This window comes from Echinops telfairi, unplaced genomic scaffold (genome assembly GCF_000313985.2).
Source record: "Echinops telfairi isolate 266 unplaced genomic scaffold, ASM31398v2 ScPeMD7_2291;HRSCAF=2852, whole genome shotgun sequence".
NCBI lineage: Eukaryota > Metazoa > Chordata > Mammalia > Afrosoricida > Tenrecidae > Echinops > Echinops telfairi.
Genome location: NW_022106189.1, coordinates 30,550,606 through 30,574,273, shown reverse-complemented (window position 1 = coordinate 30,574,273; position 23,668 = coordinate 30,550,606). Strand labels below are relative to the sequence as shown.

The window sequence follows — 23,668 nt, the reverse complement described above, 5'->3', positions numbered from 1 at the left end:
GCTCTTCTTCCCTTCCTCCAGTGGGGACTCAGCCTGGCGGTCTCTCAGGGCTGCATGCTCACGGCCTGTCTTGCTTCTGCAGAGGTCCAGAAGCTAGTGCTGGAGGGCCGGGTGGGTGAGGCCATCGAGACCACCCAGCGCTTCTACCCAGGGCTGCTGGAACACAACCCCGACCTGCTCTTCATGCTCAAGTAAGCCCCGCAGCCCAGCCCCCCTCTCGCGGGCAGTGGGCACCCAGAGCCACCGAGCCCAGGCCATCGCTGTGCTGCTCCCCCCACCCCCCACACCCGCAGGTGCCGCCAGTTTGTGGAGATGGTGAACGGGACCGACAGCGAGGTCCGAAGCCTGAGCTCTCGGAGCCCCAAGTCCCAGGACAGCTACCCCGACTCCCCTAGCCTCAGCCCCCACCACGGCCCCAGCAGTGCACATGCACACAGCACAGGTCAGTCTCGAGTGTGTGTGTGGGGGTGGGCACCCGAGTGCTGGCTCTGAGGAAGGGAGCGGGCCCCCCTGGTGGCAGGCTACCCCTCCCCTCCCCTCTGATGGTCCCCTGGCTTCCAGGAGCCGACAGCCCCAGCTGCAGCAATGGCATGGCCTCTACCAAGAGCAAACAGAACCACAGTAAATACCCTGCACCCAGCTCCTCCTCCTCCTCGTCTTCCTCCTCGTCTTCCTCCTCCCCGTCCTCCGTCAATTACTCTGAATCCAACTCAACAGAGTCCACCAAGTCCCAGCCCCACAGCAGTACCAGTAACCAGGAGACCAGGTGCCTACCTCTCTTGATCTCCTTCCTTCCTCCCTGCCTGCCACTCGGGCTTGCCGGCCACCACTGTCTGTCTCTCAGTGCCACCCTTGCCCTTCACTTTCCCCCTCTCCCCTGCCCACCCCCCCAGTCTGTGTCTGAGTCCCACCTGCTGAGCTACGAGGTGGGCACGCTGGCTCCCTGACCCTGATTCCGCTGTCACTTCCTTTGGGCCTGGCTTTCCCAGGGTTGCTGACTCGGAGAAGGCTGGACTTGGCTGAACACCAGGGTCCCACCAGGCAGCCAGGGTGGGTGGGCAGGAGGCCCTCTGTCACCCTCAAGCATGCCTCACGGCTGCATGGTGTGTGTGTATGGGGTGTGCCAACTCAGAGGAGAGCCAGTGGTGGGATGGTCCCAGGCAGTGGTGGGCCAGGAGTGCAAATCAGGTGACAGGCCAGCTGTTGGAGCCCCTGGGAAACCTGCACAGTCTTCCCACGTCCCCATGGGCCCTCAGTTTACCTACAGGTACCTGTAGGGGGCTAGAGCCTGACCGGAAGCCCTCCCAGGCTGCTCCAGCCCCGCCCCCATCTCCACAGCGACAGTGAGATGGAGATGGAGGCGGAGCATTACCCCAACGGTGTGCTGGAGGACGTGTCCACACGCATCGTCAACGGCACCTACAAGCACCAGGACCTGCAGTCCGACGAGTCCAGCATGGGTAAGGGCCAGCCCCCAGCAGCGCTCCTCCACAGGAGGGCACTGCCAGTCCAGGTGACTGCTCCCCGCGATTCCGGAGCGGGTGGGGTGGGCAGGCCCTGGCAGCTTGATAATCCACTGCCTCCTCTGGGTCCAACTTCTAGACTGACCGTGTGCTCGGCTGATGGTTCCTCCCCAGCCGCTGGCCCCGCCCCAGTTCTTCCTTCTCTCCCCTCCCCTCCCCCCATGCTCTCTGCTGGCCGCTGGGCACAGACGATGGGCACCCTCGGAGGCAGCTCTGCGGAGGCAACCAGGATGCCACGGAAAGGGTGATCCTGTTCGGCCGGGAGTTGCAGGCACTGAGCGAGCAACTGGGCCGCGAGTATGGCAGGAACGTGGCGCACACGGAGATGCTGCAGGTACAGGCCAGCCAGGCCTCGTATGGGCGGGGCTCCTTGGGGAGTGGGCAGTGTGGGCCTGGAGGGGCCTCGAGCCAGTGGCAGTGGGACAGTCAACCCTACTCAGACCCACAGTGGAAATCGGGGGTTTGAGAGGCACCCCCAGCTGTCTATAGGCAGGAGCAGACGCACGCTGCTCTCCCCGGCCCTCTTGTTCGGGAGTGTTGTGCCGTCGCGTCCCCCTCTCCCCCGGCTCCCGGCTACCACCAGGGCCCTGGCCCTCCCTGGTGCCTGGGGCATGTCTCCAGCCTGCCCTGCCCCTTAGGATGCCTTCAGCCTGCTGGCCTACTCGGACCCCTGGAGCTGCCCCGTTGGCCAGCAGCTCGACCCCATCCAGAGGGAGCCAGTGTGTGCAGCCCTCAACAGCGCTATTTTAGGTGAGTGAAGCCAGGCACCATGGAAGCTGGCCCGGGAAGGAGAGCCTGGGACACCCGCCCTCTCTGCCCAGGGAGAGTTGGTGTAAAGCGCTGACCAGGCCTTTCCACGGGCCCCAGGTCTGCTGGGTGCCCACTGCCCCACTGAACTCACCCCTGGCTGGCTCATGAGGGGCCTCAGGTCATGCCCTGGCCCAGGCCAGCTCACTGGGCCCAGGAAGGCTGGAGCCCGTAGGTTCCCGGTGGCTGAGACCTGTCCTCAGGGAGTCAGTCCCCTTTCCTCCCCCTGAGCCCAGGAGAGATTGGCGTGGACCCAGAACCTCGGGCGGGCCAGCGACGGGCTTTGCCTTTCCTCCACAGAGTCTCAGAACCTGCCAAAGCAGCCCCCACTGATGCTGGCCCTGGGCCAGGCCTCCGAGTGTCTGCGGCTCATGGCCCGAGCGGGCCTGGGGTCTTGCTCCTTTGCCAGAGTCGACGACTACTTGCACTAGCTGACCGTGCTGGCTGGCTCCGCCTGGCCTGCTGGAGGCACCGGCACAGGGACCTGGAAGCCATGGGTAGCGTCCATGCCTGCCACCTCCCGCCTGGCCTTCCCCTCCTCTCCCTTTCCTTCTTTGCCCCCTTCAGTCTCTCTCTCTCCCTCTCTCCCCCTCCACGGGCAGCGGCCTAGGACACGGTGTTGTCTGCTTCCTCTAGCATAGCCTTAGGCTCTGGAGGGGCGCTTGTTTGAAGGGAGGTGGGGCCCTGTCACCTGGTCCCTTCCTGGCTGAGCCACCAGTCCTCGTCTGCCTCGGGGGCATTTGCGCTGAGCCCACATCTGCTCACTTAGTGAGGAAGCCGATGCTAGTTGGTGATAGCTTATTATTTTCATAATTAAAAATGAGATTTTATATATATATATATTAAAAACAAGAAACAGTATTTATCGTAGTGTTAGTGGTCAATCACCTCGTGGGTGAGGCTGCCCAGACACCGGATGTTTTTATTCGAGTCCCACCCATGGGGGGAGGGGGTATCATCTCGTCACTTCAGCCAAAAGGCTTGTCTCTTGTCGTCGGCTCCCCCTTCACAGAGCCACGCCCAGCGGGAGCCCAGGCAAGCCGAGGGGGACTCTGCGAGGAGTCGGGCTTGGCAGGTTTGCCACATCCCCAGAAGCCTCTAAGGGCTTGACTGAGTGGAGAATTGCAAGGCTGAGGGTGCAAGAGGTGACAAGCTGGCCCAGGGCCAGTGAGCAAAGCCAGGGGCAGAGGGTCTGTGGCCGGCACGCTGTCTCCCATCCTCTCCTGCCTCCCCCTGCCTTTTTCTCGCTCCTCTCTCCTCCCAGCCCCCCTTTGTTCAGATGGCCAAATAATGCATGGACTCTAAACCGATCGCCTGGAAACGACCGGTCTTCGAGCTGAGAGCTGCTGCGGGGAGGAAGTCTCCATATCAGGACCAGCCCTGAGCACAGGGCCCAATTCTCCCTGCAGGGTTCTCCTTGTCTGCACGTGTCTGCTGGAATCCATGCTTTCTGGGGGTGGCTGATCCCCCACCCAGACTGTGGTTGTGCCAGGCAGTGCCCTGCACCAGGGCCCCGCCCCTCTTTGGGAAAGACAGTCACGAGAGTTTGGTGACCAGCTGTTTCAGGTGGGGCCTTGCAGCTGGGGATAGCATTGCCGCCGGGGACGGAGAGAGAGGAAGGACTGTGTTGCCGGGATGTGGTGGCCCATCTGGGGAGCAGACCAGCTGCCCTGGAGATGAGGAATGGGGAGCTCCACTTAGAGGAGCACCACGAGGGGCTGGGACTTCCTTGCCGGCCTCCGAGACTGCCGGGGAGCAGGGTCAGCAGTTGAACTTGCAGGCCCGGCCTGGCCCTGGGCTATGCCAGCTCTTGCTCCGTGTCTGTGGACACAAGGATGACGGATGCAGCCCAAAGCCGGACCGACCACAAGTGACTGAGGTGCACTGGCTGCTGCAGGCAGGCCCGGGCCTGGCCCTACGCTCTCCACAGGTCTGCCTTTGCTTGAGAGTGACCCTGTGGGTCCGAGCTGGGCGCCCATGTCTGGGAGGGCTGCTCCCGGCTGTCCTGTCGGGGTTCATTTCTGCAAGGCTGCGAGTGCCTGGCTCCTGCCCAGAGCGGGAAACATCTGGCTGTTCCACTGATCGCTGTCCAGCAGCTTCAGAAGGTAAAACCAAAGTCGTTTGCTGCCAGAACAGAGATGAGACCACATCTTCTCCCCAGTTTCTCCTCTGCAAGGAAAAGCGGCAGCCAAAGTCAAGCAGCGAAAGCTGGGCTGAGCCCTGTGCCCACTGGCTAGTCCTGCCAAGGATAGCAGCCGGCCCCCTGGGAGGGAGGGGTTAGGCCGGCATGGCCCCAGCACACTGAGCAGGGGCGTGTCCGGCAGGTGGCGCCTGGGCATGGCTGGAGGAGCCAGGACAGCTTGTGTGCTGTGTGGGGTTTGCTGTCCAACCGCTTGCCCTCAGCACCCATGGCCGCCTCCTGTTTTCTGTGCCTTATCTCACTGTTTCTGCTGAGTCCAAGTTGTTTACTCTGTGCCTCTGCAGAGGCGTGCTCTGTCCCAGCCAACAGCTCTCCTCTGGGACATATGTAAGCCTTTGCCCCACCAGCCGGGGAGAGGGCCAAAACTCACTGCTTGAGCCCCACCCACCGGCCCGAGCAGCCCGGCTGCACCCGGGAGCAGCGCCTGAGAGGAAGAGTCCCAGCGAAGGGCTAAACCTGGCTCTGCGGGGCTGTCCTGCCCTGTTGAGTGGAAGCAGCCCTCCCTGCTGGCTCCACGTAGCCTAGAAACTGGCAGGTCACTGAAAGGAAGCCAGAGTCTGTGACCTCTCCCCACGGGGCCTGGGCTGGGCGCAGGCCGTCACCGCAGGAACACCGAGAGACTGAGGACATGGGTCTGCCTGGTCCTCCGGCATCTTCCCGCCCCTTAAGCACAAAGAAGATGAGGCAGAGAACTGCTGGACCTGCCCGTTGGTTTGGTTGCTCATAACTCAGGTATGCACCGGGAGGCAGCGGGCGCCAGGACCCAAGTGGACCACCAGTCCTGGGCCAGGCTGGCCTTGCACAGGCTCTGCCCGGCACAGGGTTCCCTCCCTCCGTACCACCGCTACCAGGCGGCCTCACCGTGCACGCTGGCTCTGCCTTTGCCCTCACAGGTTGTCGATCAACATTAGCATGACACTTGTGGGCGCCGGGAGGGCTTAGAGAGAATTCTAACACAAAACATCCTATTAAAATTGTACTTGAGAGATGAAAAAAACAACAAAAAAAACTTGTTGTATTTTGACAGAATTATTTTTATTAAAATACACATCATGAGCAGTCATGAGTGATCTGTCCTGAGTCCTTTCTGGGGTCGGCCTCTCTCGATGGCACACCGCTCCTAGAAAGCTTGCCTCCTCCCCCCTGGAGTACTCAGGCCTTCGGAGTGGCCTCAAGGACCCTTGAAATTTGGGGTGTTTGCAAGGCCCCAAAGAGGATAAGCTTCTGTTCCCATCCCAACAGCTTCCATCACAGACATGGAACATGTGGCACATTCAACCTCAGAAAGAATGGGCCACAGGACAGCCTCACCCCAAAATGACATCTTCAGAATCATGTTCGATGACCCGTACCACAAGCACTGGCCAGCCGGGAAAAGCTCTTCCAAAGGGGACTGAGCCTCGGCCCCTGCCCGTCATTCTGAGGTGGGCACGCTTGTGCTCAAATTGAGCTCTGCTGTTGCTAGGCAGCTGACCTCTGACCCTCCATTTCCCACCCTTAAAGGGGGGTTAGCCCTTCTGCCCCATAGAGATGGATGCCCTGGTGTGGCTGGCCTGCTGTGGCCCCCAAGGCCCCCGCCATCCTGGCTACCAGGGTGGTGTCCACCTGGTGGCAGCATTAGAATCCGACTGGAAGCAAACCAGCTAGCTAGCAAGCTACTGTGGGCTTGAGAAATAATTTAGGAAAGAAATGCTGGCAGAGGAGGCCGAGTGACTGTAAGGGGGTGGCAAAGGCAGGCTTTTGATTTGGGTGGCAGATGGCTAAAGGTGCCACTGCTAAGTTTGCTAAAGAAGGGGACACAGAATTATATAGCTTGGGGAGAGAGACTTGGTCCCTGCATAAAAGGTCTGGCTGGTCCAGCAAGTTAGGAAAACACATGGACATTCACAAAGCAAAACACTGCCATCGAGTCAATTCCGATGCATAGCAGCAGTGACCCGGACCAGCTAATTAAAAGCTCCAAGGAGTCTGTCAAGATAGGTTTATTCCAGCACTTTCCTAACCTACGTTACTACAGGATGCATCACCGGAGCCTCTTCCAGGGCTAGCACACTACAGAACCCTCCTGGGCCAAAGTGAATGTAGTGGGATGAGCAGACCTGCACCAACAACCCAAGTTTCCTCTTTGACACTAGAGACTCCTTTCCCGCCGCACGAGTGGTCCTCAGTCTGCAAGCAATATCTAGGAAGGCCTGGTGATGCTGTTGGGTAAGCACTGGGCTATAACCACAGCGTCAGTGGTTCAAACCCACCAGCAGCCCCACAGGAGATAGATGAGGCTACTGCTCCCACAGCCTCAGCACCCATCAGAAAGGACTCCAGGTCGAAATCGTCTCCAAGCAGTGGTGTGGGTTGTGGCTTTTGGTTCCGTGGGGGTGGGACCCTTCTGGCATGCACTGGGGAGTGCTACTAAACATATCACAGATGCACAGGCCCCCAAATGTCAGTAATGCAGAGGTGGCCAGCCCCTGCTCTAGGAGGGTTTCTAACTGCAGTGTTGAACAGTGACAAAGACGCTCTGTTTCGGCCTCCTTTTGTCCAGGGCAGAAGGGGCAGCAAAGGCTGAAACGCCAGAAGGGACCCGGGGGGTGGTTGTGGTCTCCTCCATCTGGGAGCCTTCCACAGTGATCCAAGTGGCAGCAGTGCTGGGGAGGTTAGTGTCTCTGCTCTGGGGGTGCCCTGAGGGTCAGCCATGGGTGGAATGCCCCAGCACATGGGACCCTCCTAAGGCCAGAATTCAGACTCACCCAGCCCACCAGGCAAGCAGGGCAACGGGCCTTTCCGCGCAGAGCTAAATCCCAATCTTTAAATCACAGCCGTAAGGTCCACCCTTCATATCCAACACTCACACCAAGACTTCACTCAGCAGTGGGCAGTCTGGCAGACCAAAAGGTAGTCTTGTGACAAAGCAGTCTTTCCTGTCAAGAGACATAGGAGCCAATAAACAGGTGGGTCACAGGCCTTTAGATGCATGGATGCTTAAGGAAGCGCCCGCGGACAGCGAGAGGAAGAGGAACCTACAAAGGTTCCTGAAAACAGGAAAGCGAGAGTCATCCGGAGTTAAAAAGTCCAGAGAGTTCAGATAACCGGCCTTCAGAGGGGAAAGGTCGTTGTCCGGCGCCTGCCCGCCCAGCCTTCACAGCAGGATAACTCAAGCCGACCGCAATCCTCCGATCGTTTCTGGGGCCAGGTTAGAGACCCCAGGATACGCCATCAGACAATGGACCACAGCACACCCGGCCGGAAACGTAGGACCCGGTCCCCAGCCGGGCCGGCTAAGCCCCGCCCCCTGCGGGTGAGCATGCGCACCTCCGGGTGCCCGCCCCCCTGCCAGAGAGCATGCGCAGTCCTCCCCGCCGCCCCGCCCCGCCCCTTCGGAGCCCTGGGTTCCTTAGAAACCGGGCGGCGCGTTCCCGGTTGCGGCGCGCCGCGCTCGGTGCCCGCGCGTCCCCGCCGGCCTCCTTCCCGGCTGGCCGGTGGCGGCCGAGGCCCGTCCGGGCGCGTGGTCCCCAGGGCGGAGCGGGGCCAGCGATGCCAGCGTGCCAGGTGAGAGGCGCCCCGCGGCGGCGGGGGAGGGGGAGGGAGAGCGCGGCGTGGCCCCGAGCGGGCGCCGGCCGGGCCTCCTCCGCGGGAGGCCAGCGCCCGAGGTCCGCGGCGGAGGTGCGCCCGGCCGGGGCGGCGGGGTGCGGTTGCGGCTGTCGGAGCCGCCTGGCTGCGGGAGTTCGGGGTCGTAGCCCGCATCCCCGAAATAGGTCTTGCACGTTTGGCCGTGGAATTGTGGATCCGGGAAGGTAGGACCTTCGGACCTAGACTGCCCCTTTACTGGACGTAGAAACCTGGACTCCTCTGCCCTGTGCCTGGCAGACCCGCACCACCTGTGGGTGCGACAACGCACGCTTTGAGGATGGGGGTGTGGGAGGTGTGGAAGCCGCAGACAAAGGCCTCCCCGGGTGGCCGGGCCATCCCCTTTTGGATCGAGGTGGGCTTTTTTGGGGGGAAACAGCGTTCAGGTGGGAGAATGGACACCCCAGAGGGTGCCGGTGGGCGCTGCCAGCCCACAGCAGCTCGATGGCCCTGGCCTACCTTTTAAAGGTCAGGAGAGACGGAAGCAGACGGGCTTGGAGAGACAAAAGGTGAAGTCAGATTCTGCCATTCAGGCATCACCCCAGGTGAATGGCCAGGGCACAAGAGGGGGGCCGCAGAGCTGCTCCAGTGAGCCGCGGCCGAAGGGTTTACCACCCAGAACAGCCCCAGCATCCGAAGAATCTGGAACAGAAAAGTTGAAAGCAGCATTTAAACAGCAAGTGATTTGTGCTTATTGTCCCCCTGGTGTCACTTGAGCACCAGTCGTGGGAAGCAAGACTGTGCCCCGAGTGTGCAGCACCAGGGCGGGCACCCCGGAGGACCTCGGCAAAGAGGTTGCAGGGAGCAGCTGTTGGGTTAGCGGAGAAATACACTTACAGGGTTCTCGGGATGTGGAGCGAGCTGCCATGAAGAGTGGCAGCTCGATTTGTTCTTGATAAGAAAACTCATTTCCTTCCGGAGCGTTCCACCAGGGAACAAGAGTTTTCAGTCCAGCCACTTTGCAGAAGACTAGAAGCCAAGCTACTGATTTGGGACGCGGAGTTTCAGAGAATGCGTCCCAGGACCAAGAAGTGAACACTCTCAGCAGACGATTCTGCTGGGAAGTATCTGTTTTATAGAGTCTGTTGTAAGAGGGTTTTTTTGTTTTGCCTCCTATTTGTTCAATGGTTGTGAGTCTGATCCAGTTATTTTTATATGCTAAGAAACTGTAGAAATATTAGAACCTGCTAGTGGTAGGACTACCAGGTTTGGTTTGGTTTAAAGTCCTACCCTCTTTGGAAAAGAAGAAATAAAACTCACTCTACGGAGGAGGGGAAGTGTGTGATTTTAAAATGTTGCCCCCCCCCTCCCCCCCCTTCCATGAGCCCAGTCCTCTGTATAAAGCCCCATTTTGTCATATCTTCCCCTCTGAACCATCATCATCCAACCAATTTCCAATTGCCTTCCCTCCGGAGTGCTGCGAGGAGAAGCGCGCCGATGTTTTATAACAGGTCAAGTATATTTACGGGAGAGAGTTTGGTCTTGGCTCCAGTGGTTCCATCAGTGTCCCAGCATCACGGTGGCCACTGGGGGCCGTCCGTTTTATTGACTTATCTTGTGTCTGTGACAATAGCTTATAGAAATGCCTCAGGGCGTAACATGTGGAGGAAATGGCCGTGTTGGCCAAATCCTGTCAGGAAACCTTCATGGGGAGCATTGTCGTCTGTGCCGGAACCGCCAGTCCTTTAGCACTGACCGGGCTCCAGAGAAGGCAGGTAGGCCCAAACCAAAGTAAAATGGAAGGAGGAATTGCAGACTCTCAAACCTGAGGCAGAGCTGACAGGGTGTGTGCAGTGCTTCGAGTGTAAATACTCCTTGGAGCAGCCGCTGCTTCAATGCGGTGATTGCCCTAGTGATGTGTGTGACTTTTCTGAGTCCCTACCTTAAAAAGAAAAACAGCAACTTGTTTTTAGAGGAGAAGGTGGGCTGAGAGGACTCTTCAAATGTCTCCTAGTTGCTAAGACAGGGAAACCCTTGACAAAGAATTGCTTAACATCCACTCCCATTTTTCTGAGGCCGCTGAGGGCAGTTATCCCATCTGGCCTGTCATAAAGTCATCAGCAGTGACTGGGTGCCAGATAAACCAGCCATGCTAACAGGATCTACTTTCACTGAGCTGAGTTCCCCGGCTGCAAGAGAAACAAGTGAAACAGGGATGCAGCAGCGGCACCAGCCGGAAGTCACTGTTGGGGAAACACAGGCTCCACAGTCCTCTAACCAAGAAGCAGGAAAAGAGCCTTCATGCTGGTGCACATTTATAGTCGGGATCACTGTCCAGGGAAAATCCACTGTTGGAATTGGAAAGCCACAGGGGTGGGAGGGTGGTGGTGGATGAATTGGAGATTTTGCTATTTGGGAGAAATTTCATATATAGTAAAGTTATGGGCAATAGCATTCCTACATATAAAAGTAGCAATGTAGAATAACTTAATTGTATTGTAGTAAACTTGAAGAGAATCTAAAAGCTTTAAACACTTGAAAATGTTGATGTCGGGCATCCTAAAAAGTGGGGAATGAAAGATATTTGAAATAAACCCAGGTCCGTGTGACATGAGATACTAAAGAAAAACTCATGAGGACAGTAGGCCATTCCGACCCACCGGCGTCCACCAGTGAATTCGTTAGGTGAGGTGTGAGCTCATCTCTACACCAAGACCCAAAAAACCTCACTGCCATCACTCATCGGGACCCTATAGGGCAGCTAGAATGGCTCCTATGCGTTCCTGAGACGGAAACTCTCCCAGAGAGTGACTGGTGGGCTTTGAGCTGTCACCTTGTGGTTACCAGCCCTTCACCTAACCACTGTGCCACCAGGGCACCCTCACAACCAGAGAGTAACTAGAAAGTAGAATACGTTTTCCCATCTCATGCTTCCAGGGAAGAATGCTGTCGAATCAATTTTCAGCACATAGTGGCCCCACGTGATAGAGTCAAACAGCACCCTAGGGTTCCATAGGCTGTAATACTTACTGGCTTTCAGTAGATCCGACAGAGTTCCGCCGTGGACCATAGGGTTTTCAGTGGCGTCCAGTGGGGCAGCCGAGTCCTCCTTCGCAGTCTGTTTTTAGCCTGGAAGCTCCACAGAAGCCTGTTCACCTTGGGTGACCCTGCTGGCACTTGAAATACCAGTGACAAGGCACCACAGCAACACGTAAGCCACCACAGTGTGACACACGCAAAGGCGAGTGACTCTTCACGAGGGGCTCAGATGTGAACGAGAGGGTGGCGTGGTGTTCGGTTGTCCGTGGGTAGGGTCATGATACGGCACACCTGACTTGGTGGCACCCAGCCAACAGCAGCAGTCTTCTGCCAGCCCCCGAGGTACGCTAGCCTTATCCCGAGGCACCTGCTCCTTCCTTTCTGCTTTTAGAAGAAAGGTTGCAAGCAATGCCTATGTCCCAGGTTCTTCCATCCCAGAGGCAGCAGGTGACAAAATGCCACACTTATCACTTCCCAAAGCCTTTACCAAGTGCTCCTTCTTTTCTTTTTTTTTTAAAATATGGAACGCTTCACGAATTTGCGTGTCATCCTTGCGCGGGGGCCATGCTAATCTTCTCTGTATCGTTCCAATTTTAGTATATGTGCTGCCGAAGCGAGCACCCAAGTGCTCCTTCTGGTGGGATTTCTGTCGCTCCTATTCTGTGAGGGCCGCAGAGAAAGGAAACGGGTACTGGGCACCCGTGAGGCTGCCTTTCTCACTGCAGCTGACCGCTTCCCTTGAAGTGCCTGCTTCTGATTGCTCAGGAGGGATAGAGAGAGAGGACCCGGAACGCTGCGACTGGGCCCTGAGCCTTGCCGCCTCCCTTCTCGCAGCTCGATGATCTCTTCCACGAAAACATCTTACCCAGAGCCATCACCTTCAGCAGCTGCCGGAACTGCGGGGCTCTAACTCCTTCACCGGTATCCTTGACCACAGAGACTTTTAAAAATGGCAGCCCTGTAACTATTACAATCAGATGATTCAGAGAGGAATGGATGGTCCCACTTGAGTTTTCTAACCGGCCCCCCTGCGTGGCATGTCGGTTAAAAAAAAAAAAGGCAGCGGGGAGTGATGTGACAAAGACCCTTGTGCGACACCTCGCATTTCACAGCCCTGAGGTGGTTAAGTCACAGCCGAGCCTGGGTGTGCCCGGCTGCTAGGCAGCTTTCGGCACACAGGCAGGAGACATTTAGGAAGGCACGGGCATTTCCAGGCACTGGGGAACAAGTGTGAGTGTAACTCACGGCCACCCTCTGTGGGTGTGTGCTCTCCCAGGGCCCTCAGCTGCCCCACACCGGAGATCCAGAAGGACAGACGGCACATGCAGGACCACGGTTGTCTTCTGCTGCCACCGAGATTGCCAGTTATCCAAGGAGCAGAGTAATTTCCTCAGGCAGAAGACAGAAAAGACTAAGAAAACGAAAGGGAATTCGGTCTGTGAGCTGGGAAAGCATCTGCGGTACCTGATCCCTTTGGCACCTTGTCATCTCACAGGCTGGTGTGGTTCCATGTGGCCTTTGTTGTTTCTCAGTTAGATGGCCCCTTGTTTATCTTCCAGCCTGTGGGACCCCAGAGTCTATATATTTTGACAGCTGGGCACCATCAGCTTTCTTCGCCGCATTTGCCTATGCACTCGCTTTGTCTTCAGCATTCGTGTGGGGGTAGGCTGGTGTGCCTCTTCTGTGTGGGCTTTGTTGTTTCTTAGCTAGATGGCCGCCTGATTGTTGTCAAGCCTTTAAGACCCCAGATGCTATATCATTTGATAGCCAGGCACCATCAGGTTTCTTCACCACTTTTGCTTATGCACCCATCGCCTCTCTTTCCTTTGCTCTGTTTGTGCTGCTGCCCGAACGGCAAGGCGGGAGTCCGAACATGCGGCAGTGTCCCTGGCCACACCGTGAGGATAAACAGCTCGACCCTCTGGACCTCGGAATGCCAAATTCTTTCTCCTAACTCTTCTGTGGATAAACCTCAGCACCTTGTTCTCTGATTGGGCTTTTACCTTTCAGTAGCAACATGAAATGCAGATGGAGCAGTACTTCACATCCAAGCAGAAGCATCCATGCCACCATTCCATCCGTGCTGCCCCTCTGCTCTGGAGGCGGCTCCGACTCACAGCCATGCTGGTGAAGGTTTCCCCGACTGAAAATTGCTCTGGGGGCAGACGGCGCGTCTCTCTCCCATAGTATTCATGCCACGTTCCGTTCAGGTCACCGGGAGCTCTTGCTGTTGTGTGTAGGTGCTCCCCTGTGGGCATGCAGCTCGGCCTTGGCAGCCCCACCCTTGCCCCTGCTCAGGCTCCGACGATTGGGTGCCTCTCCATGACGGCTCCGGCTCTGCTCCGTAGACCTTGACCACTGATCCGGCACGTGGCGCAATGCTGGTGTCACGAACGGCCAGGGATGGCCACACATCCTTCTCCCTTAACCCGTGGACCAGGCCAGTTCATGCTTGTGAAAGCACTCCTGCCTGTTTCCCCAGCATGTCCCTGAGCTTTGCCAAGCAGAGGTTACACCTCAGATGGGCCTTTCTCCGTACTCAGGAATTAGGCTCCATGCTCAGCGACAAGACCATCGGATCAGAAAGGGCGCATGTCTCCCAAGGCGATGTACACACAGCCAACAGGCACATGAGAAGACGTTTAGTGTCCAGTGTAGCCACTCCCAAGTTAGACTCGCCGCCATCCAGCACTGAGCGGCCCCATGAGACAGCATCCCGAGATTGTCACCCTTCACTGGTTGAAAAGCCACATTGTTCCACACCCTCAGCACGGCTGCTGGGCTCAAACTGCTCACCTTGTGCTCAGTAGCCTATGACGCCAGCCGGGCTCCGATCGTTAGTCCTCAGGGAAATGCACACCAAAGCCCTCACGACACCGCATCCTCCCACCAGAGTGACTAATGGGAGGGGCAGAGCAGTGGGATCGTTGCTGGGAAGGAGGCGGAGACATCGGGCTCCTCGTCCCTTGCTGGTGGGATTGTTTGGTGGTTTCTCAAAGAGCTCCATGCAGAATTACCACATGGCCCAGCAGTCACACGCCTCATCTCAAAGACTGGAGTACAGCTACGTGTGCACCCGTGGTCATAGCACCATCATTCACAATAGCCAAACAGTGTCCAGCAGCAGGAGGTGGGCGGTTGAACAAAGTGCTGCGCATCCTCACAGTGACGTTTTATTCAGCCCTAAAAAGAAATGGAGTTGGGATGCATGCACCCACAGTGGGTGAACCTTGGAAACCTTATGCTGAGAGAAGATCCGATACTAAAGGCCCCATATGTACTGAGCGATGCCACTTGTATAGAACGTCTACAATAGGCACATGAGATGATATTTTTATCTGTGGCAACCAGGAGCGGTTGGGAGGGGGAGCTAGGGAGTCAATACCTAACTGATAGTGAGTTTCCGCTCAGTGTGCAGAAAATACTTTCAAAGTGGCTTAAGGTTTTAAGAGAATCATTTCTCTAAAATCAGAAGCAAAGCAGGAATGTAGAGAGGCAGGACACGCGGTTGCGTGTCCCGTGCAGCAGCCTTCCGCCTGACTGTGTGCAGCCGTCTGCTCAGTCCTCAGTCCCTCCCCAGGCACTGTGCTTGGGACACTGATACCAGAGCTGCGCCACCCGAGGCAGCCTGTCTAGGGTAGGAGTGAGGAGTGAATAGTAGGGGGAGAGAGACAATCCTCCGTAGAGAGAGGCGCTATGACCCTTTAGCAGATGGACTTTCAAGGGAATGAACCGGGCCCTGAGAACTGTTTGCTGCCTGTTGGGGGAGTCTGGGTGAAAGCTGGTAGTGGCCAGAACGAGGCTGTCGATGGATTTGAGGGCACACACGGTGGCCCATGTGCATCATGCTGGTGTCCGGAAGCTCTGCTCCCCCCACACCGCGTCACACAGTGCCGGTTTCTCCAGGGACCTGGCCTGGCCTGTGGTTGTGGTCAATCTGTTTTACGTGGGCAGTGGTGGAACCTTGGAAAGGTACCTTGGGCCTCTCTGAGCATCTGTCTCTTCATCAGTGCACAGGATCCCTGACTCAGAGCGACAAGCACTCTCTGTGTGCTCACTCAGAACTTATCAAGGGGGCAGCCACACACAGTCATCTCTTACAGAACCAGGGGCTGAGACCAAGGGCTCAAGCAGAAAGAAAATGTTTTGAACAGGGTGATGGCAACAAATGTACAAATGTGCTTGACATGATGTATGGGTGTATGGATTGTGGTAAGAGATGTACAATGTTTAAAAAAAAAAAACCCAGCAAGCTACTTACATTGTACCTCTGTCAGGCCCTGTTCTAAGTGGTGGGCTTCTGTTTGTTTGTTTAGTATTAACTCAATCTTCCGCTATCTCGCGAGGTGGATAACACTTTTCCCCATTTTAAAAATGAAGACGCTGAAGAAAATCTCAGAAATTTCTCTGAGGTTGCCCAGCTGGTGGCACCAGGACTTGAACTCAGGCAGCGCCGTGGCAGAGCCCGTCTCTAACCCTTGTGCCATGCTGCCCGCCTGTAACCCGAAGCCTCGCCAAATGTCATACTGTCACCACTGCCAAGGGACCTTCCACCCCTCACTCCTGACCAGCGAGCAGCGGCTGGAATGGCTGGGGCGCACTGGGCACGGCTGGGCTTGTGCAGGTCTTGGGAGGGTGTGATGGGCAAGGATTAGGGAGGGACGTGTGAAGGGGAGTAAGGGTGGCCGCCGAAATCAGAAAGGAAAAACCAGCTCTGCCTGCTGGAGCAGGAACTCCTGAGCCATCAAGCCTGCCCAGCTTCATGCCATCTGGCCTTCTCAGGCCAGCCCAGGCCCCTTTATGGCTGTTGACAAAGCTGCCCTTTGAGTCGAGGCAGTAAAACAAGCTATTAACAGTGCTCCTAATCTACCGCGTCGTCTAAGCCACCGACGCACACATTGGAAGCCACGCACCATTCGGGCTGGAAGGATGGAGCGATGGCAGAGGAGGAAGTGAGCCCTGCGTACACACTTGGAGAGGGCAAGCCTCCCTCCCTGGCCCTGACTGTCATGCCTGTAACCATTGGTCATTGTATTAGTCTGGGTACTTTGGAGAAACAAATCCACGGCGACTCACGTATAAGAGAGAGTTTTATGCAAAGAAAATGTGCATCACGAAAACATCCCAACCCAATGCTGCCCAAGCCCACAAGTCCAACATTAACCCATACCCAACACCAGTCCACAAAGTCCTTCACCTCACAAAACAGAGGCAATAATGCCGACTGCAGGAGGAAAGCTGAGTCAGTGAACATGTAAGCATCTCAGCACTGGCAGGGGTCTCCACATGGCTGCTCCAGCACCCAGGGCTGCATCGGGATAGATCCATGCGGCTGCTCCTTGGGGATGTCTTGTAGGAAATCCATCTTGCAAGCTGAAGCAGGGAACTGCTAAGGCAGCTGCACCCGATGCAACCATCACAAAACAAGAGACCCGAGAACTAGAAAGGCGAGGCTTCACCACCCATTTATCCCTCCACCTTTCAACCAGCCCCACATGTGATTATCGGCCAGGCTGGCACAATTAACTAACTCAGTCATTAATGACCCAAAACATTCAGCAGACTTGTGTGGTCTTAAAAAGTTAAACATAGACAAAATTGGTTGTGACGATGATTGTACAACACCCTTCTCTCTGCAGGATTGGACTGTTGAATGGCATGACATTTGGATGATGACCCAATAAAACTGTTCAGAAAAGAAACTTTTGAAAAGAAAAGTTAACCATCGACTTGCCGTATGGCAGGTACACATAGGCTGTCAGAGCAGAAAGTGATCGAAATCGGTAAAGCTGCTGGAAGCTGCTGGTGGCTGACCCGATCTCCAGCTGGAAGAGCCAGAAGGACTGGAGTCCTCTCCAAAGAGACGCGAGGCGGACAGGGCGGGAGAGACACGGCTGCAGGGTGCAGGCGCTGTCCACCAGAGGGAAGAATAGTCTCTTCAACGAGTCGTGTTTTAGGGTAGACAGACAGATAAAAGTTGATGTCTCTCACACCACACAGAATTAACTCAAAAGGGACCATGAACCTATATTTAAAAGCTCACATTTAAATAAAAAAATTTAAAAAAAGCTCACGTTCTAAAATTCAAAGGGCGGAAGAAGAAGAAGAAAAAGATAGGAGTCCATCTTCTTGACTTGGGATTAGGCAAAGCTTTCTTAGACACAACCCCAAAAGCAAATGAAAAATTAACATGTACCTCCTCAAAATTAAAAACCAATTATTCCCCAAAATACGTCATGGAGAAAGTGAAAAGTCAACCCACGGAGTGGAAGAAAATATTTGCAATCACATACATGGTAAGAGCTGGGTATGTCGAGCGTATAAAGAACTCTTAGGAGCCAGTAGAGACGAACGCTAAGTGGTCAAAGTAGATCACTTGGTAGTTCTCCAGAGAAGATGTCACAGAAAGCCGATGGTGCCGATCCGACTCGTAGCCGTCCTGTGTGGCAGAGTAGAAGGGCCCCTAAGGTTTCCTGGGCTGTGATCTGCTGCTCACACAGTCCTTTGTCCCCCGAGCCTCTTGCGTGTGGGTTGCCAATGTTATGGTCAGTGTGCTACCAGGGCGCCTGCAAAATTAGCCAAACGAGCACATGAAACAATGCCCAATATCATTAGCCATCAAGGAAAAGCAAATCACCACAAGGAGATACTACCTCATCTCCATTACAACCCAAATCCAAACCCACTGTCCCCCAGTCGATTCCGACTCAGCCCAACCTCTAGGACACAGTAGAGGCGCGCCCTGCGGTGCCCAAGTCTATGAATCTTCCTGGGAACAGACTGCTTCGTCTTCCCGCCCCAGAGCGGCGAGTGGGTAGGAACCACCAGCCTTTGGGTTAGCAGCCCACTGGGTAGCCCACTGTGCCCCAGGGCAAGAGAACACATGTTGGTAAGGGGACCTCGTCCCTTGTTGGTGGGGACGGACATGGAGCTTGGGAACACATTTTAAGACGCAGATTCCTCAAAAGGCTAAGCACAGAATTCTCATGTGCTCCAGCAGCTCCATTGCTAGGATTCTATCCAAGGAAAATGAGAACATGCATACCAGAACTCGGACACTGATATTCATGGCTTTCTTCATAACTCCCCCCGCCCCGAGTGGATTCACCCAAATATTCATCCATAGGCAAATGAAGAAATAACTCTCTTCATTCGGCATTAAAAGGGACGAGCTAAACCTGGGAACATTTCATTGAAAGACCCGTATTGCTCTCTCAGTTTCCCCGCCATCCTGAGTGTGGTGGTGGTGGGGATGTCTTTACCATGTCGTCTCATAGGACTTTCAGGATCGAGAGATTCCTGGCCAGGAAACAGAAGCAGAATGGTCCCGTTCCCCCAAGGGATTCAAATGAAACCCGGTAATAAGATCAGGTACAACTCCAAGAGAAGACATTGGCGAAGAACCAAGCTGGGTCTGTAAGGAGCCTACTGGGGGATCGCATGCATGGCACGGCGACCTTTGCCCAGGCTCACTAGCCGTCTGTGATACTGAGTTGAATGGAATTAAGACTTTTGCCACCATCTGACCAATTGAACTGGTATTGGCAAATAGCTGGTTTCGCCCTTGGTTTTTATGCTTCTGCATCAAGAGTTTAACGATAAACAAGGTCATTGGTTTGAAAACAAAAAATTGTATAATCCACTGATAGGAAATGTCTAGAGGGGGGCAAATCACAGAGCCCAAGAGATCCTGGGTTCCCAGGGGCTGTGGGGAGGGAGTGGGGCAGTGACTGATAACCTGTGTGGGATTTCCTTCTAGTATGGTGGTCCTCTGAAATTGGGTGATGGTTGTAGAGTTCGGTGACCAGCACCCTTTCACTTACCCCTAAGTGAGCGCACTATATCTCAATAAAGCCCCTTTTAAAAAGTAGAGACTGGGACGTCATCAGTTATTCTAGGATAATTTATACACAGATTGTGGCTCTACCTGGTCAGTCCACCACCTGCGTGGACTCAGTGCCCCGTCTACTAAGCGTTGCTGCCCCCTGGCTGTGGCTGTTTGGTGGCCTGTGCTGATTTCCGGTCAGAAGGATCAGCGTACTGTACAGAGGTCTGCCATTTTGTGTTTGAAATCTAAGCTTTTTTGTTCTTTCAGAGAGCTCCTTTAATAGCCAAATCTCCCCTGCCCTCTTGTTCATTTTTTTTCCCCCTTGCTGGTCTTCTCTGTGAATGGCTGGCAAGTTCCAATCACTGACCTTTTAGTTAGCTGGCGCTTTGCCACCAGGGCTCCTCATGTTACTTGGGTCACCCTGACACCGTCTCTAAGGAGCCTCGTGGTGCAGTGGTTACAGCACTCAGCTGCTAACCCCAAAGCCGGCAGTTTGAACTCGGCAGCCACATTGGAAGAAAGGTGGGCAGTTTCTGCCCTGTCTTACAAGGTGCTGTGGGAGGCAGGCGACGTGATGGCAGTGGATTTTGTTTCCTATCACCAGTCTCTGCCCCACATAGACGACCACCACAGTGCATTTGATGCGTGTCCTTGTTGTACGTCCTCATGTACGTACTGTTGTGTAATGGAGCACACTGAGTTTCTTCTTTTTTTTCTTTATTTAAGTAAAATAATTTAATCAGTCGATGCAGGAATGAGCTACATAATAGGTATTATTAGCATAATCTAAGGAGCTGTGTAAATGCTAACTTTATTTTGTAACAGTGTCTAAATTATTAGTTTTATTCCCCATGTGAACTTGTATCTCTGCTCATGGAATTAAGTTTGGTCAATATCTCTGGTATTATTCCCAGGACACAGATAGGGGACTCAGCCATCATCCACACACTCTATACCCTCCCTTCATTTGGCAGGCCACGATTCACCTTCAAATATCTTCATTTCAATAGAGCAGAATCAAGAGGAGAGGTTTTGGGTCCCCCTCCCCCTCCAATCATCCTCTCTCCTCTACCTAAATTCTTCTTCATTTGGTAAAATCTATTCATTTTCTTGGTTTAATTCAGGAACCACCTCTTTTCTGGATTGTCCCTATCCTCCCCTGAAGGAGATTCAATTGTTCCTGCCTTGGTTTCTCATAGTATATATATGTAGTTTTGGTAATTATAACAGTATCATCTGTATCATGAGTGGTGAGTGGTATACTTGTCCTTTTCTGACTGTGAGACATAACTATGGGTTAGTCATCGCTATAGCTCATGTACAGAGCCTGGTTTAGGGCCTGGCATGGAGTAGTGTTCAATAATCCATATGTATTTTTAAATCAATGACGTAAGCTGCAGGTAAGAAAGACTGGATGTGGTAAGGAAGTATTCATTGAGTGTCTAAGTCACGCCAAACACTATATTAAGAATGTTCAGATGATACCAAGGGCTCAAGCAGAAAGCAAATGTCTTGAGAATGATGAGGGCAACAGACGTACAATTGTGCTGGACACATGGATGGATGGATGGGTTGTGATAAGAGTTGTACAAGCCCCCAATAAAATGATTTAAAATTTTTTTCATAGATGATCATATCTGTATGAGTTAGATACCATGGTCCTCATTTTATAGGAAAAGAAACTGAAGATCAGACCAATTCGATGGCTTGCTTAGGTTGCAAACTAAGTCAATCAAACCAAGGTGTAAATTGAGTGTTCCTTTCACATAAAGTTGGAACATTTGGTTGTATTCTTGGGCATCTCGTGGAAATTTCGTTTAGGCAGCTTGTTGTCGTAGTAGTGGTGGCGCACAGGTATATCTTCCACAGTTTTGGAGACGGGCTGCAATCCGTACAGCTTCACATGTTTACGCAGTCCCACCGCAACACGGGCGATCATCAAGCCCGAGGACAAGCGGCATTCTGTCACCCCTTTCATTCTCCAGAAGAGGGCCAGCAGTTTCCGGTGCGTGGGGGGGCAAAGGGGACCCTTCTGTCTCGCATTAGGCTGATGTGAGGTGTGTGCGGGCAGAAGAAGGAACGCATCGCCGTGGGTTTCAGTCCCCTCCAGAAACGCTGCGTTCTTTTCCTTCGAGCTCCTGTATTTTAGTGCTGTGAGACTGGATTCACAGTCACACCTTTACTTACATGTCCTGCTCGGGGGTGGGGGTGGGGGGAGGTCACATCAGAAAGCAAAGTCGGATTTATCCATCTCGGGTCCGCAGAGAGACTGATTCAGAATCCCTCCATTTCCGGCCACTGCACATCGATGATAAGGGTACTCCACAGAAGGCCAGGCCATGGGAAGCGTACTAAAGATGTGTTCTCCAGTCTGGATATTTTTCTGACTGTCCACCTCATAACTCGTTTGACCCCCAACTGGAGTGTTACTTTGAGACATGACGGAGTTGCGAACGAACGGCATCACAACAGGAAGTAAGCTCTGCCCTCAATTCCTCATATTCTTTTTTTTTCCTTTTTACTCATTTTACTGGGGGTTCGTCCAACTCTTATCACAATCCATCCATCCATCCATTGTGTCCAGCACATTTGTACATCTGTTGCCATCATCATTCTCAACGCATTTGCTTTCTGCTTGAGCCCTTGGTATCAGCTCCTCATTTTCCCCCTCCTTCCCCGCTCCCCCCAACTTTCCCACACTCTTCTGCTTGTTGTTCCCATGGACAGCTCTGAGGATCTGCGACAAGCCCAGCGTCGTCACCCTCTGAATACGCGTTCATTTAATCGGATAAAGAGTCCGGGTCATCTTGCAGGTGTGGGCATCTTTCCCTCAGCTGGAGGGACTTCTCATTCTGATGGGTGCGCCCTCACGGCGGTGATCTCCACAGCCAGGTCCGCACAGCGCGGACAGAGAGGGCAGGGACCGAGTTTCTTCTTTCACGCCGGAGCCTGAGTTTGACCCATCCATGCGTACTTAAGGTTTCGTCTAACTTGAAGTGGGCCCCATTTTCCTGCCCACCATCCAGGTCCCCCTCGAGAATGTCTGTGGGCTGATACACACGCAGAGCACAATTTCTGGGCCGGAAAGTGCAGTCCCCATTTCAGTGGGGCCGACTGGCTGTACGGTGTCTGTGCCTCCCAGCAGCACACGAGGACAGGACCTACAGCGGTTTCAAAGGAGTGCTTGGACGTGTGGTGACAGATCTGAGCCACAGATAGCACTGGGCACAGTGAGTTCATCCACTCATTCATTTTGCTAACCAGCGGAGGCCTGCTGCCCTCCTGGCTCTGCAGACCAAGTCAGAGTGAGGTTACAGGGCCTGTTGTAAGTCTCCAGAAGGTGCCCTGCACCCTGTCCCTGGCTGGGAGGGCTGGACGGGAAAGGCTTCCCTCGGAGGGAAAGAAGGTGCCCGTGGCAGACAGGAGCCCCAGGAGCTCCTCAGCTCAAAGAAGCAAACAAGCTGTTCTCTGCCAAGAGATCTGCGACACATTTGCTTGTTCCATAATTTATTTTATTGTTGTTGAAACTATACGCGGCAACACATACACCAATCCAACTGTTTCTGTCTGTCCAGTTCGGTGAAGCTGGCTGTAGAAATCGTTTTCAGTTGTGCAACCTTGTAGGGCTGCCCTGCAGTTTGTCCACGTGTTCCCACGTTGACAGGCACTTAAATGACTCTGTGCTAGTAAGAGTAATTCCACTACGAACGTTGTGTAGGGGGTTTTTGTGAGATGATAAATATTTAGCTTCATGGTCTAGAAGACCATGACTTTTTAACTTTTATGTCCCACTGTTCTTTAAGAAAGAAAAAAAGATGTATGAGTCATTAAAAAAAATTTTTTTTTTGAGGGCTCATACAATTCTTATCACAGCCCCTACATACATCCATTGAGTCAAGCACCTATGTACACCTGTTGCCCTCATCAATCTCACAACATTTGCCCTCTACTTTAGCCCTCAATATCGTTTGCTCGTTTCCCCCTCCCTCCCTCTTCCCCCCTCAACCCTTCACTATTCATAAATCATTATAGTTTTGTCATAAGTTACACTGTCCGACGCCTCCCTCTGCCCTCTTCTCTGCTGTCCATCACCCAGGGAGGAGGCTATACTCAGATTCCTGTAATTGGTTCCCCCCTTCTACCCCACATTCCCTTCACCCTGCAGGCCTCACCCCTCTCACCACTGGTCCTGAAGGAGTCATCTATCCTGGATTCCATGTTTCAGGTTGTTATCTGTACCAATGTACATCCTCTGGTCTAGCCAGATTTGCAAGGCAGAATTCATCATTTTATGCAGCTGTGCCCTCTGGCTTTTCATTCATTTATTGCTGGTAGTCTCCCCGAGCCTTCATCCTCCCTCCTCCCTCCTCCATTCTTCATCCTCCATCCTCAGTCCTCCATCCTCCATCCTCCATCCTCCATCCTTCATCCTCCATTCTTCATTCTTCATCCTCCATCCTCCATCCTCCATCCTCCATCCTTCATCCTCCATTCTTCATCCTCCATCCTCCATCCTCCATCCTCCATCCTCCATCCTCCATCCTTCATTCTTCATCCTCCCTCCTCCCTCCTCCCTCCTCCATCCTCCATCCTCCATCCTCCATTCTTCATCCTCCATCCTCCATCCTTCATCCTCCATCCTCCATCCTCCATCCTCCATCCTCCATCCTCCATCCTCCATCCTCCATCCTCCCTTCATCCTCCATC

At 54.2% G+C, this 23,668-nt stretch overlaps 2 protein-coding genes, 1 non-coding gene and 2 pseudogenes across 6 annotated transcripts in view; 3 read left to right on the top strand and 2 right to left on the bottom strand.

The window, feature by feature from the left end:
- RANBP10 (RAN binding protein 10) overlaps positions 1–5,589 on the top strand; it is a 51,507-nt gene extending 45,918 nt beyond the window's left edge. Inside the window, exons 8-15 of one of the 2 annotated variants that reach the window (XM_045293935.1) lie at positions 83–191; positions 294–442; positions 562–621; positions 718–766; positions 1,339–1,460; positions 1,712–1,857; positions 2,162–2,273; positions 2,631–5,589. In XM_045293935.1, the coding sequence (XP_045149870.1) occupies positions 83–191; positions 294–442; positions 562–621; positions 718–766; positions 1,339–1,460; positions 1,712–1,857; positions 2,162–2,273; positions 2,631–2,761 (878 nt within the window). In that variant the 3' untranslated portion in view covers positions 2,762–5,589. Of the gene's footprint in view, positions 1–82; positions 192–293; positions 443–561; positions 767–1,338; positions 1,461–1,711; positions 1,858–2,161; positions 2,274–2,630 lie in introns of both variants that reach the window. The other variant, XM_004704603.3, reaches the window with a different exon arrangement.
- Positions 5,590–7,972: 2,383 nt separating this feature from the next.
- The window catches only part of GFOD2 (glucose-fructose oxidoreductase domain containing 2), a 29,275-nt gene continuing 13,579 nt past the window's right edge, over positions 7,973–23,668 (top strand). Inside the window, exon 1 of one of the 3 annotated variants that reach the window (XM_004704604.3) lies at positions 7,973–8,076. The gene's annotated coding sequence lies outside the window, so the exon portion shown is untranslated. Of the gene's footprint in view, positions 8,077–8,306; positions 8,322–21,377; positions 21,437–23,668 lie in introns of those variants that run through there. The other 2 variants (XM_045293937.1, XM_045293938.1) reach the window with 2 other exon arrangements.
- Positions 11,648–11,754, bottom strand: LOC115870786. The gene has a single exon (XR_004046914.1). It is a non-coding gene; the product is annotated as a U6 spliceosomal RNA (small nuclear RNA).
- On the top strand, positions 18,194–18,838 carry LOC123522116 (annotated as a pseudogene).
- LOC115870735 overlaps positions 20,629–23,668 on the bottom strand; it is a 4,964-nt pseudogene continuing 1,924 nt past the window's right edge.